General features: G+C 34.3%; 1 protein-coding gene across 3 annotated transcripts in view; it reads left to right on the forward strand.

The window, feature by feature from the left end:
* Positions 1 to 16,144, forward strand: part of LOC135222804 (alkylglycerol monooxygenase-like) — a 79,833-nt gene that overhangs the window by 27,130 nt on the left and 36,559 nt on the right. For 2 of the 3 annotated variants that reach the window (XM_064261094.1, XM_064261095.1), the window contains exons 2-3: positions 8,761 to 8,888; positions 14,952 to 15,103. In XM_064261094.1, the coding sequence (XP_064117164.1) occupies positions 8,761 to 8,888; positions 14,952 to 15,103 (280 nt within the window). The remainder of the gene's footprint in view (positions 1 to 8,760; positions 8,889 to 14,951; positions 15,104 to 16,144) is intronic. The other variant, XM_064261096.1, reaches the window with a different exon arrangement.

The following is a 16,144-nucleotide window of genomic DNA, read 5'->3' on the forward strand; positions in this document are numbered from 1 at the left end:
GCACATACTGACAGTGGCCATTGCAACGTTTGCTTTACCTCCGTCCATATTCTCATTCTTCCATCTTACTTTCCATCCTCTCCTAACAAAGAATGCAACAGCGAAGTTTTCCTCCTGCTACGTCTTTCAAACCTTCTTACTCTCAATTTCTGTTTCAGTGCCGAATGACCTCATAGATTCCAGCGCTCGGCCTTTGTCCTAAATTCTGTATAAAACAGTATTATTCATAATTCCAGTATTATTCATAATTCCACTATTATTCATAATTCCACTTTTCAAAGCAGTGTGACTATCATACGTAATTCTGCTTTTCAAACCAGTGTGACAATTCTTCAAACATGCTGAATGCCAAATGACCCTCCGGAGGAGACAGTGTGGTGTCCAGGTTCTTTCACCTGTCAGGTCACTTTGTACGGGAGAACAAAAATCAACTAAATGTGATGTTGGTTTTATATAGGATGGTCCCGTTTTGGTAACATGGGCGTCGAGACACGATCATCTTAATATTGTTCCTAAAGTTTCGTCTGAAATGTCAATATGTTCCTGTTTCACTTTTATGTTACTGAAAACATCATATTTTCGTAAAAGCGAATTTGGGAAACTCTCTCTCTCTCTCTCTCTCTCTCTCTCACTGTGTGTGTGTGTTTAATGCGAAAAATAGTTATCTCTCTCTCCTGGTCCGAATGGGATTCATCCAAGAGAAATTAAAGAGTTGAAAGAGGAGATAATTTCTCACCCATGTAAACTCTACTGAAAAACTGCAGAACAACGAAAGGCACCAAAGGGATGGAAACTAGGTAATGTGCCCTCAGTTTACAGAAAAGGTCCAAGAGAAGAGCCAGGAAATTATAGACTAATCTGTCTAACGTCAGTCCTTTGTAAGATTTTTAGTCCATAATTGCAGGTCAAATTGTGGACCACATTGATAGAAACAACCTGTTGTTAAACAATCAACACGGCTTCAGACAAAACAGATCCTGCCTATCAAACCTCTTGGAATTTTTTTTTTATAACATGCTTGGTATTTACGACAGTGGTGGAACAATAGATATACTCTACTTAGATTTCTAAAAGGCCTTTGAAAAAATTCCACACAAGAAGCTAAAACAAAAGTCAGTGACCTTAAGGAGTTATAGGAGAAATGGCAGATTGGATCGAAGACTGACTAACTAATAGAAAACAGAATCGTAATAAATGGTAAAGAATCAGAATGGGCAGATGTGACAAGCGGAGTTCGCCAGGGTTCTGACCTTGGCCCGCTCTCGTTTTTATTTACAATCATGACATTGGTGTAGGCTTAACTAGCAGGATAGCTAAATTTGCAGATTACATCAAACTAGGTTTAAATGCAGCAGACCCAGATACAGTGGAAAATTTAAGAAATGAGCTAAGGAAAAAGGGAGAATGGTCAAAAAGATGGCATATGCCTTTTAACCTGGATAAGTGAAAAGTGTTACGATTAGGAACAAACAACCCCTATTCAAATTACACGCTGCTTGGGAATGACATGAATAGTGTAGAACAAGAAGAAGACCTTTGAAGTCCTTATCACCAAGGACTTAAAATCCACAAAACAGTGCAAAAAAGCTGAAAAGAAGGCACAGAAACTAGTGGGATGAGTAAAGAGGGAGTTCAAATACAGAAACGAGGAAATAGTGCTGAAGCTCCACACATCAATAGTTAGACCACATCTTGAATATGCAGTACAGTTTTAGTCACCAACACTAAGGAAGGATATAAATAGACTAAAAGGGGCACAAACAAGAGCCACAAAGTTAATTCCATCCATCAGGCAAATAGGTTACCAAAGACGACTAGAGACCCTGAACAAGTATGACTTAGAAAAACGACGATTGCGAGAACAACTAATAGAGACATTATTTTTCAAAACACTGCAAGGCATAACAAAAATAGACAGTAGCCTCTTCACATTAAACGAAAGCCAGACATGAAATAATGGATGGAAACTAGAACTGAAGAGATACAACACATCTCACTGTGGGTACTTCTTCACATACAAGATATGTAACACATGAAATTAACTGCCACCAGAAGTTGTACACGGCAGCTGTGTGGAAGAGTTTAAAAGAAAGTTAGACAAAATCATTAGAACACTGAATGAATTGTAAAACTTTCTCTTAGAGATAAGTGAGCACATGATGTCTCATCGGATGGACTGATAAGTCTTTGAGACATCTAATTCTTGTAACTCTCTCTCTCTCTCTCTCTCTCTCTCTCTCTCTCTCTCTCTCTCTCTCTCTGAAAGGTGTCGAAGTCGAGGATTTCAAAGCGAGAACAATCTTGATGATGACATATGGATGTTCTCAACGATCCATGATATCTTCTCTCAATTCATTGTGGCATTTCTTTACCTAACGAATAACACTCTTTTTTTCTGAGTCGAGGAAAAACCAAGGAAAAAGTTTAAAATTTGATAGATACGGAAGAAAGCCCTGCGATGCTTCGAAATTATTGTATTGGAGAGGAATCTAGCCAGAGGAACAAATTTGCCACTAAGTTTCTTTAGTTTTCTGTAAAAGAAAACTATTGAGATGGCTATTTGTCTGTCTGTCCGCACTTTATCTGGCCGCCCTCAGATCTTAAAAACTTCTGAGGCTAGAGGGCTGCTAATTGTTATGTTGATCATCCACTCTCCAATCATCAAACACCAAAATTGCAGCCCTCTAGCCTCAGTAAAAAACTCGATTGCTCTGAAGAAACTTTGGCGCATTTTTTCCATGTTTTCACTTACTCAAGGAGTAAGCCTGTAGCACAAACTACTTTGTTGCTGTTGTTCTTGCTTTGGGGGAAGGAAAGATGTATGGAAGAGCCTAAATAGATCTGGAGAAGGTGTTTTGCATTGACTTAAAGATACAGGAATTGTAGGATAGGATGTTTATGATTTATTTATTTGAATAAAAATTTAAAAAATAAATAATGTGCATGTTAAAAAGTACAGAAAAATTATTTCCAATAAAATATAGTATATCTATTTTAATTTTTGTTGGTGAAACAAGGCTCTATTTGACCATAGATTTTAGCACATTTTAATAAACGTTAAAAGTTAGGAATATGTGTTTACAACTTATGCGTGAGGGTAAAATCTTGCACGTGTCCCGAGAAGGTTGAGGTCTGATCACGCCTTGTTGATGCACAACCTCGAAATAAATGGCGCCAAAGGAATGTTAAAAGTCTATCTTGGTGATGATAAAAAGAAACTGTTCACAGAAAGCGAGAGATATCGGTCGATAATCAGTCAGAGGTTTGTGGGACGAGTAGATAAGGCATCTGGTCTGTCCTATGTTTGTTGTTGTGTGTGTGTGTCTTTTCTTTTTTATCTTTTGTTGCTTTTCCTGATTATTATCAGTAGTACGATGACCATAGCCGTTGACATTCCAATTTTCCTAATAACAATTTTTTGGGGGAAGATTGAAATCTTACTCGTTGCCCATTAACGTTCATATAATATACTCAAGGTTTGTTACAAGTTTCTGAATACTGAATTATTGGATGAGGTCGCTAGCCTCATGCCGCTGCCCGAACAAGCGGCCACAGGAGCACGCACCATTAACATTTAGCTTTTACTGGTGGTCACCCGTCCGAGTACTTATCAGAGCCGGGATAACTAAGTTTCATTGGCCGAGAAATTAACGGTGTTCAAAACCTGTCGTTGCCTGGCATTCACTAGTGTCACCCATTCAAGTACTGACCAGACCCAACGCGGCATAATCCAGACTCAACGCGGCATAATCGTAGATTAAACAGCACTCTCAAAACTAAAGACCACAGGACCAAAATAGTATGATGAAGTAACTTCAAAATCTGTTCAGTCCTTTTTCATACTTTCATATTCTGGTCGACTCCTAAAGAGTTTTATATCACAATTTAAAAATTGTGTTATGTTACAAGTGTTCTGTGCGTTAATTGTGATATTTTTCTTAAAACTAAAGTTTACAAATGCGTAAACTGCAATTTCCTTAACTGCCTTGAATTTCCTATGGTCACTGCTCTAATGCAAATTCCCAGAATACAGTTGTATCGGGTGAAACATGTTGTTTCCCGTCGCATTTTCTTAATGTACTTTAAGCTCTCTCTCTCTCTCTCTCTCTCTCTCTCTCTCTCTCTCTCTCTCTCTCTCTCTCAAATCAAGAGAGCAGCCTTACAAATGTAAGAGGATGTAAGGCACTTGTTGAGATTCCAGGTAAAATTACAACCAGTAGTAGTAGTCGTATATTCAGAGTAAACAGGTATGAAAAATCGATGAATTATCGGTTCATCCCATTTCACTCCGAATTTTTATATATACCTTTTCAGTGTGTACGTACGGAAGCATGAGTAAATGTATTTATTGTGTGTATGTTTTCCAGTATGAGGCCATGTGCCTATGTGCAGTTTTCTATTTCATTTTCATTCGTTCATCATCATACTGAATGACGTATGGGCCCAAGTGCTTGACCTCAGCCCTGGACCTAGTAATTTACTCTAATCCTTCGGGCTGCTCTGTGAGCAAGAGCCCGTGCTGGCATAAAGCCAGCTTAATCTTAAACAACAACTACTCTAATCCTTCGGGCCAGCCCTGTGAGAGCTGAAAGTCGCTCCAGTGGTCTGGTTCTAAACTTAAAATTCCCTAAATAATAATTAATTAATACAATTAATTTAATAATAATAATAATAATAATAATAATTAATAATAATAATATCATATTTCATATGAATTTCAGTCGTATGCTCACAAAGATATTTGCAACGCCTCAGTGGCGTGGTCGGTGTGGTGTTGGCTTGCCACCTCGGTGGCCGCGAGTTCGATTCTCAGTCATTCCACTGATGGGTGAGAGATGTGTATTTCTGGTGATAGAAGTTGTTGGTCCCGTTGCTGAATAACAACTGGTTCCATACAAACAAACGAATAAAGATATTTGCATAAAACTTGGTATCCAGTGGTTTCGCACTATAACATGATCTGCATAAGTTACAAAGTTACTTTCATTTCCTCCTATTTTCTTGTTCAAGTGAGCTGTATTGTGAATCGTTCAGCAATAATAATAAATATATGGAGAAGTTTTCGTGAAAGAGAAGCAATTGCAACGATTTCCGCAGTTCATACCGCTAGTTTGCTAAGAATGCCAGATCGCTACAGTGTCGCAGATAGAGATTCTGTAGCTATCTGGCATTCTTAGTAAATCGCTACCATTCTTTGGCGAAAGTTTCTCCGTATATTATTAATCATTATTAGTGAGCCAGCTCACGTGAACAAGATAACTGGAGGAAATGGAAGTAACTTTGCGAACTGTATGCAGATCATGTTACGGTACTGAACCATTGAATACTAATCTTTGTGCAAGTATCTTACTTTATGAACAAGCAACTGTGATGAACTTATAATTCGTCGATACCTCATAACTTTATATTCAGAATATACGAATCGCATAACAAATGAAGCACTACCATTATAAAGTTACAAAAAAAAAATTAAGGACATCATGCTCTTGAGAATTTTTTTCTGTCGACTCCAAAAAACAAAAGAAACAAGGAAAACTTATATAAACACAGAATAATGTTCTTCAACGTTCCTCTTATATGGTATAGGCTAACAAATATAATATTAGGTGATGCACTAGAATGGCATAGCTTGAGTATATACATTTAGTATGTACTGATAGAGGTTGTGTATCATGGAGTTTTAGCTTTTAATCCGCACTAGAAGTTCTACTTGTTTTGAATAACGCGAAACTCTCTCTCTCTCTCTCTCTCTCTCTCTCTCTCTCTCTCTCTCTCTCTCTCTCTCTCTCTTCCCTTTTGGCATATGTCTCTTTTCTTTGGCGATACAAAGAAATCGAAGGATATGAATGCCCAATGAATTCCCTCAGGATCGTTTTACTTAGGTATTTCGTTCTCAATAAAAAAAAAATAAAAACTATATTTATGAGAAGTGTACATAGAAATATTTGGGTAATTTTTACCATCCAAGGAAGGGGTCGTTAGAGAGAGAGAGAGAGAGAGAGAGAGAGAGAGAGAGAGAGAAACAGTCGTTGCCACATTCATCCCCTAACTGCTGAACAAAGGATTATTCTCCTGTGCAGAAATCTTCATTACATTGGCTGTGTTATGTCCTTATACACAACAAGCCCTTCAGCAGCATGTCGAATTCCCTTAAACCCATTGCAGCATTCACATCTACCTTACATGTGCTGCTGATTCCCAGGTATTCCGTTATACTTATAAACAATATTATTATTATTATTATTATTATTATTATTATTATTATTATTATTATTATTATTATTATTTTATTAAAAGTAATGGCTACTTAAGTAGCGTTACACATTGTAGAGCTTCTCTATTTTGCGAATAGCGGCTTTTTCCGTGCTACTTAAACAGGCGTGTAGAGCGCCTATAGAGGTCATGATCAAATACTTTGATGACCATGGTATCATAGTTTATCTGTAAAATTTAGATATATACATCTATTTTGACCCTGTATTTGACCATGACCTCTATAGGCGCTCTACTAGCCTGTTTAAGTAGCACGGAAAAAGCCGCAATTCGCAAAATAGAGAAGAATCTCTACAAGTGTAACGCTGCCGAAGTAGCCATTACTTTTAATAAAGTATGCTTGAGAGAGGGTCTGCTTCCTAAGTACACCATTATTATTATTATTATTATTATTATTATTATTATTATTATTATTATTATTATTATTATTATTATATGCTGGCTAATTTGGAAGGAGGTATTTCGCTCTTGCCAGTTGCTCTATGGTGTCTGTTATGTAACAAATAACGAAAAATAAGTAAGATGTTTGACTAAAGTTCCAGGCTACTATGACGATTCATGTTATCACAACACCTTGCAAAAATTCCTTAGTTACTAACGCTTGATGCTACGTACCAATTTTAACTTTCGTTGATGAGTAAGAATTTAAATGTTTGAGGTGGAGTCCTTTATTAAAATATTTTTTTCGTAAAAATTTTATCGTTATCTTCCTGTTGATCCTTACATCAATTTGATGATGTGTTTTGAAAAACCTAATCTTTGTTTTGTGTGTGTGTGTGTGTGGTTTCAGTCTTAATGCCATTTTTTCAGTAGTCATTTGCTTATGAGATTGTACATTTCTGTGGTAATGTTCTCATATAGATAGTAGTTATAATCTATATAATTTTAATAATGACAAGGCCACTGATTTTAAAGTAACTGATTTATGAAATTCTTTCTTTCTGATGTGGATCGATTTAATCAAAGAGCCATTTGTGAAGATGTAGGTACAAGTCAGCCAACACCTCTATTGCATGTATCACCACGTCCAACAGTGATATAACTACCAGATATATAGGTGTTCAATATTTTCTAAGTTGTGAAAAGTGCACTGTTTTGTTAATTATTAATATATCTAAATACTGAACCATTAAACAAATATTGAATCTTTCTGAGATGAGTTTAGTTTTTTAGAACTTATTCTTTTGTGTCCATTGAATCAAGATGTCTTAGATAATGACAGCATGCACATACAGTGTGTAATATATATTCTATATATATACATATAATATATATATATATAATATATACATATATAATATATATAATATGTATATATATGTATATATGTAGATATACAATATATGGAATATGTGTGTGATATATATTATCATATTTTATTAGAGTATATTATATATAATATGATATATTATTATACTATATATATATATATATATATATAGATATATATATATCTATATATATACATATATGTGTGTGTGTATACATAAATACATAATGCGTGTATGTATATACGTTTGTTTGTTTATAGGTAGTACAGGCCTCTTCATTTTCTCACCAAGTCACTTTGAACTTAAAAACTTTGAATTCCTGGATTGATTCTTCTGCGATGCTTATAGCATTAAACTGACACGATTAAGAAAATGCCTTTTCGTTTGAAATAATTTAAATACCTTTTTCAATTTCATGCCCACGGTTTAAAATATATTGGCCATGTTGGAAAGATATCTAATGAAATTCACTACATCGTAAATTCACCCCTAACCCCATCTTCTTGTATTAGCTGTTATTTTAGGGAAATCTATGCACAAAATTTTCTTACCTTATTTGGAGATTTTGTAATCTTTTGCCTTATTTAACAGTCATTCATTTTTCTGGGGTATTCTCTTAAAATATTTTTTAAGATTTAAATCTACAAGTATATATCATTTAATGTACAATCTTGCAATGCGAGCAATGCATATGGTTTGCAGAGTGGCAAAACGCCTCTGTTTGGTCTGTTGTAAAAGTCAATTAAATTTCCCCAAAATTTTATTGTTTCCTAGTTTTATTGTCGATAGATGACTAACTGGTTGGTTTGGCTTGGTTACTGTCACCCTGAAAAATTAGCCTAGTTTTAATATCAACAAATGAATGAACGGGTAGTTTGGTTAATGTCACCAAAAAGATGAGCCTTGAAATGTCAGCAAATAAATGAACAGGTGGTTGGGTTTGTGTCATCCTGAAAAAAGGAACCCAGTTCTAATGTCAGCAAGTAAATAGCGGGTGGCTTGGTAAGTGTCGCCCTGAAAATGAACCTTGTGATGTCAGCAAACAAGACGAACAAGTGGTTCTGGTTAGTATCACCCTGAAAAGGGCCCAGTTTTAATGTCAGCAACTGAATGACCAGACGGACGGTTGGGTTGGTTTCGCCTTGAAAGATGAACCCAGCTTCATTGTGAATTAGCGAGTAAATGAGCATCTTCACAGAATGTATATCACACACAGGGCATCTGGTGGCTGGTTTGGTTGGTGTGCCTGGAATATCTGGCGTTGTGGTGGCAAGGTCAACGAGTGCCAGACCTCCATGACAACATTCTCTCGCTGGTCCACGCAACGCTCTACGAAGTGTCCAAGTAAGCTTTCATTATTCAGAATTTCTATTTCACGGCATGCTAGGACCAGAATCATGCCCTCTCTTCCTCTCTTTGTCTCTCTCTCTCTCCTTAAAAATATCTGCTTCGTTTCTTTCTTATTGCCTTGCAGTCTTATCTCTTGCAGTTTTGTTTAATTTTTAACATTTTAATCTTTTTTTCTTTGAGTATTTTACAGCGACCGACACTTCGTTGCCTCTATATGTTGCCTTTATGTTGAATCAATCTTGCCTTATTTCGCTTCTAATGTTTTCCAGCACATTTCTGTCCTTATGTTTAAGATCAGATATGCAGTCATTCTTTTTTGTTTTATTATCTTTATAAAACGATCATTTTATTTTACCTTCCGTAATAATAATAATAATAATAATAATAATAATAATAATAATAATAATAATAATAATAATAATAATAATAATAATGACGGAAATAACATCTCTCCCATATGTAGGAAGTGCAATACGAAAAATGAAACCATAAACCACATAGCAAGTGAATGCCCGGCACTTGCACAGAACCAGTACAAAAAGAGGCATGATTCTGTGGCAAAAGCCCTCCACTGGAGCCTGTGCAAGAAACATCAGCTACCTGCAGTAATAAGTGGTACGAGCACCAACCTGAAGGAGTGATAGAAAACGATCAGGCAAAGATCCTCTGGGACTATGGTATCAGAACGGATAGGGTGATACGTGCAAACAGACCAGACGTGACGTTGATTGACAAAGTCAAGAAGAAAGTATCACTCATTGATGTCGCAATACCATGGGACACCAGAGTTGAAGAGAAAGAAAGGGAAAAAATGGATAAGTATCAAGATCTGAAAATAGAAATAAGAAGGATATGGGATATGCCAGTGGAAATCGTACCCATAATCATAGGAGCACTAGGCACGATCCCAAGATCCCTGAAAAGGAATCTAGAAAAACTAGAGGCTGAAGTAGCTCCAGGACTCATGCAGAAGAGTGTGATCCTAGAAACGGCACACATAGTAAGAAAAGTGATGGACTCCTAAGGAGGCAGGATGTAACCCGGAACCCCACACTATAAATACCACCCAGTCGAATTGGAGGACTGTGATAGAGCAAAAAAGAAAAAAAAAAAAATAATAATAATAATAATAATAATAATAATAATAATAATAATAATAATTATTATTATTATTATTATTATTATTATTATTATTATTATTATTATTATTATTATTATTATTATTATTATTATGTTCTATGGGGTCCACAATAATAAAAAAATTTGCTAGTTCGTGTATAATTTTAAAACTCTACAAAACGCTTTCGAACCCTTCCTTGGGTTCATCTTCAGTCCAATTAGGCACACCATGGACTGAGGTGTGCCTAATTGTTCATTTGGACTGAAGATGAACCCAGGGAAGGGTTCGAAAGCTTTTTGCAAAGATTTTTAAAATTATACACGAACTCGCAACATTTTTTATTATTGTGGATCCCTTAGAACATTATACTATATGCTCTCGCGATAGAGTTTTTCCCAAATTATTGTATTTCAGGGTAAAAAAAATTCGTAAAATTTACAACCAAATCTTATGGCGGGTAACACAAGTAGCCAAATTTCCTTGCACCTTATAGTAACTAACCTCCAAATTTTGGATGAAGTACCCAACAATTGCTTTATTTATTCCCATAAAATAGCGTCATGAATAAGAATGAACGTGTTATAGAAATTAGATTAAGTAAGGTTCGCGCTTGCGCGTTGCGAACATACAGGGCAGATTATGCATAAAAAATATAAAGAAGTATATTTGCTACATAGTACAAAGGTTGGCGAGAATATATTAAAAATTGCAAGTATGACGCCGCCTTTAAGCTTCTCGGAATCTCCAGTTTCCGTAAAGCTTTAGAGATTCTTGCTTTCTGAGGAAGGAAACAGTTTCTGAAATGTCTAAGACTGGTGTCTTCTGAAGAAGAAAACAGCTGTTTTCTGACTAGCTGTAGACTTCGTTGTTATGTTCACCAAAACGTCTTCAATGCTCGACTCTTTAAAAGGTCTTTTTATCTTGCATATTTTTGTTATTAGAATCAAATTTAATGGATGAGCTGATTAATAACATGTTATGTTTGTCTGTCTAATAATGCATTACAGTAATTCTTTCAGTGTGTATTTGGCATAAATAAATATTCCTTCAATATATATATGGCATTTTCCATGTTCAAAGGAAATATCTTAAAACTTTATATACAATGTTAGTAAAATGTCCGTGCACTTTTCATTATTGTTATTTTCATGATCATTTATCGGATGGAGAAAGGTGTAAGGTCATCAGAAGTCCGGGATAATAGATGTTTAGTTTGTCATTTGGACAATGAACACGAATCCACAAAAAAAATTGTAGGGTTTTTTAATTACAAGGACAAATTACAGGATTCCATGAAATCCAATATTATATATAAATTTGAATGCCCAAGATGTCTTGGTATTTATGTTGGTTCTTCACGTATACTGTTACAAGTCCGGTATTGTAGCCATTTGGGATTAAGTTACAGAATTGGGTCCAGAATCTCTAATCACGAGTTCTCTAATATAAGAACAAATGCAAAGAGTTGTAAAATTACTATCGACAAGAAACCTTTCTTTATTATTGGCACCACAAAGCAAACTACCCATCTAACTACCCTTGAGTCATTGTTATTAAGCACCTTTCACCTAGTTAAAACTCCAACACCTCGTCATCTCCTCTCTCTCTGGCGTGAGGTTTACGTTGTGTGCAGATCTTACCGTTTTTAGTATCTCAGCTCTTTTCCTTCTTTATGAATAGGTAGTTTTCTTCTCATTCTCTATTTTAACGTTCTGAGTATATAATTTTAAGTTTTTATTGTTTTTATTTTCAAGTTTATTGAATTTTTATTGTAATTTTTAAGTTTATTTTAATTGTGGATTAAAACACGTGTACATGACTGTCGTCTGATTAGACACCTCTTCCTTTATATTTATGGTTTTCCTGATGTTATATATATATATATATATATATATATATATATATATATATATATATATATAGATATAGATATATATATAATATATATATATATATATATATGATATATATATATATATATATATATGATATATATATATAATATATATTATATAATAATTTAATATAATATATATATATGATATATATATATAGTATATATATGTATATATATATATGAATTATTATTTATATGTATATTATATATAGTATCTATATATATTATATATATATATGTATTGTATATTTTTTTATATATACATATATATGTATTATATATATACATATATATATGTGTGTGTGTGTGTGTGTGTGTGTGTGTGTATACATGTATATACTGAATTTATTGTTGCCCTTAATAAGGATGGCTTGTGAGAACATCTGTAGAAACCAAGAACCAATTTAAGGTAAAGCGTATAAAAGTTCCATCCGGAGGTTAGTTTTTAAAAACTAATCATTTTGTTGAAAATTGGAAAATTTAAATTAGCGCTCAAATTGCTCAATAATTTGATCAGTGATATTGATGATGGTTTACCATATATAGAAATAATAGGCTCAGGCAGGAATGCCAGAGCCAGCCTAATATGTCAGCTGTTAGTTGAAGAGGTATAAAAAAATATCGTTTACTCCCTAAGAAATTGCCTAACTCAATATCTGCGGCATTAAATTACAAAAGCTATTTGTAAAGTCACGTTTCCATGATGGTAATGAATGATCACAGGTATTTTCAGAAACATGCTTAGCAGCCACCACTTGTCTTCAATATTAGAATACCAAGTAGAAGTATTTTTGGAAGCAGATCTAAATGGCGTTCAAACGGTTGTGTGTTATGTTCGTCAGTACTGTCTCTGTGACTTCTAATACTATGTATCAGTCCTTCGTCAATGGCTTGGAAATAAAGTTGAAACCGGTCAGGGCCTACACCCCGCCTCTTATTTTTCACCTGTGGATATGTGTGATATACATATATAATCTCAAAATCCACATAAGAAAATAAGTGAACACCAGGACTTGAATTAGTACTTTCGTAGTTTATTTTACATTTTCAAGTTCACACTGAATATAAGAGAAGTTGACAGAAGGGGGCGGGGTTACAATTTGTTAATCTGGGCGGTGTGTTCTTTATGCAAAAGAGATAAGGAAAGAGGATCAAGGTGTAATCTAGGATGGAGATTTGAATTCCTTGTTGACGTGCTTCAATAAAAAATGGACTCCAACAGATTCCTTTTGCAGTAATCTTTAATCCTGCAGATTAATGAGGAATTATACCAGTTAATAGCAGGCCTGTCTTAGCCAATGATCCACAATGCCATTATTTGTTGAGCCTCTTGATAGGAATATTCGTGCTGAGAGCATCTCGCTTTTGGTCCTTTTGAATTCTTTACAAGGAATACTGTATACAATATTGTTTGAATTGGGCGGGATATTCTTAATTAGTTTATTTCTCAAAATATTATATTTGAATACCAAGTTAATATCAATAGTTTTTAAAATGTGCCCAGCAGGAATGAAATTAGGAGGAAATGGTACACAGAGAATATTCTTAAGTTCTTTGTTAACACTGGTTGCATTGTAATATGTCTTTTTTGCTTTATGTTTACAAAGTTCCAAAAAATATGTAGGGTAACATAATGAATCTCCTATTTATTTATCAATAATTTTAAACTCGACTTCAAAAAATTCAGGCCTACAAATTGTAAGAGCTCCAAGATACGTACTGAAAAATGTTGATACCTTAATTTGTTTAGCATGGTTATAGTAGACTTTGATTTAGGGCAAATAGTACTTTAAAACAAAAATTGGTGTTATTTCTAATAACTAAGACATCCAAAAATAGTATATACTTATTTTCTTCATATTCATTTGTAAATTTTATGTATGGTACAAGAATATTAATTATGTATATATGCAAGAAATCGGGATTATTTAATTTTCTTTTACAATACAAAAACAATCGTCTACTTATCTAACCCAAAACACCTTAGAGAATAAATTTCTTGGAATAAGTCTAGACTCCAAGAACTCCATGTAAGTGTTAAACAAAAGTGGCGAAAGAGGGTTCCCCATAGCCAGACCAAATACCTGTTCAAAAAAAATTACCATTGAAAGTGAATTTACAATTTTCCATAAGAAGGGAGATCAAATTAATGATGACATTAGTATACAGGTAATTCTAGATCACACAAGTCCAAATGTTGATATAGATATTAAAGGAAATCATCACTAGGAACTTTAGTAAATAAAGATATCACATCAAAAATAGTTAATCTGTCTGTGCTGGATAATTAAATATGGGAAATTCTACCACAGAACTCAACAGAGTTTTGTAAATGGAAATTTGAAATAGTACCCAGGATAGGTGATAATTATTTAAATAGGTATTTAGTAAATTAATAACTAATAGAACCGGTTGAACTGATAATGGACTGAATAGGAAAATTTCTTTTATGGGTCTTGATAAATCCGTACATGTAAGGTAAAGATGGGCTGATCGCCACCACTTTCTTTTTTATTGAACTGAATTCCTTTAGTACAGCTATTATTTTAGAATTATTTTAGAAATGAAACTTTATGATATCAGCTAAAGTATCTTAACGTAGATTTTTTTTTGTAAGTACTAGAATCAGATGATAAGTATTCTATTTTTCCACATAACTAATTTTATCCATTATTACAATTGTTTTGTAATATTTGAATATGTATGTGTGTGTATATATATATATATATATATATATATATATATATATATATATATATATGTATATATATGTATATGTATGTATATATATAATATATACATATGTATATGTGTGTATGAAGTATGGTGCTTATAATTACCAAGTTTATTTTTTTACCTTTAACTGCTATGCAAAGAATGTTTAAGGCCTCTGTTCCCGAATGTTTTTGTGTTAGCTCACACATGCATGTACAAGAAGTCTGTCTGTCGAAGTCAGATACGCCAACTGGAGTTTGATTCGAACCTCCTTTGCTCTTGTATCGTATTAATTAATGTATTATGCATCTTTCCTTCATTCCAGACTCTTTGTAAGGGGGTTTGAATACGGAGTCTATGCGTGGGTATGGAGCCGTTACTCATTCTTCCCTCCTCCAGACGATTCCCTTCTGTCCCTCCTTTTGATGGTGGTCGTGGTAGACTTCGGATTCTATTGGCTGCATCGAGCTAGTCACGGTAAGGTTACTTTTGGCCATGGGCTTGTGTAGGGTTTCATCGGAATTTATCTTCTCGCTAGTTTCCTTATTATTTTCATGTAACCTTGTTAGCATTTTTCAAGTGCTGTTAATTGCACACACGTGTTGGAGGTTTTTAGTAGATGGCAATGTAACAGTTACATTACTGGTATAATTTTCATAATTTGTTTGTTTCTACCCTTATTGTAGCCTTCCCGAGTAGTTCAACCTCTTCCCTAGTGTTACCTACACAACCGCTGTGTGCTTTGGAACAGTTTGAGTCTTAGTCGGGTATGCCTTTATGAAAGATATTATGAAGCAACTTACAAAATACTTGGATGCATTATAATGACATCATGTGGTTGGGATACACTGTCGTTACTGGACTCTTCCACAGAGATCTCATGGTATAGTGAGACTAATCTTTGTTTTGCAATTGTCTGAACACCTTGATAGCTCAGAATAGTTGACCAGTCCCATCCAAAATGCTCATGTCTTTGATAGGATGATTTCATTGAGAAAATAGCCAGTGAACCCCTTTTTTACTTCAAGTGTCTCTGTAAAAGTCTACTGTTAGCATAATTACCGTTAATGTTATCATCGTGCATCCATCACTCCTCTGATTGCGGTGAAAAAAAATCTGTGAAAATTACAAATTTGTTTCATATAACAAGTCTTGGATTACTAAATCAGTTTGGCAAGGTGCATACACTCATTTTATGTTGTGAAACCACAGTAGATCTTTGTGAGAAGCCTCTATAATCCTAGACTGTGTTCAGGTTCAGACGATATGAGGCATGAACATAATTCGTAATTTGCTTCGATAATAATGACGACATAAAATTACTTAAAGGCAGGCCAAAGGTGATAACATGGACTGCTAATAGATTTTCATCCCGACTTACAACTGGTTATATTTTTTATCATTCCTACTTTATTCTTAGTTGCATTACATTTTTAAGTCGTTTATATGAGTTTTTATCTAAGTGTTTTCTTTTCTTATTCGAAATCAACTTTAACCTTTAAAATGCTCAAGGTTTCA

Source organism: Macrobrachium nipponense, chromosome 8 (assembly GCF_015104395.2).
Source record: "Macrobrachium nipponense isolate FS-2020 chromosome 8, ASM1510439v2, whole genome shotgun sequence".
Taxonomy (NCBI): Eukaryota; Metazoa; Arthropoda; class Malacostraca; order Decapoda; family Palaemonidae; genus Macrobrachium; species Macrobrachium nipponense.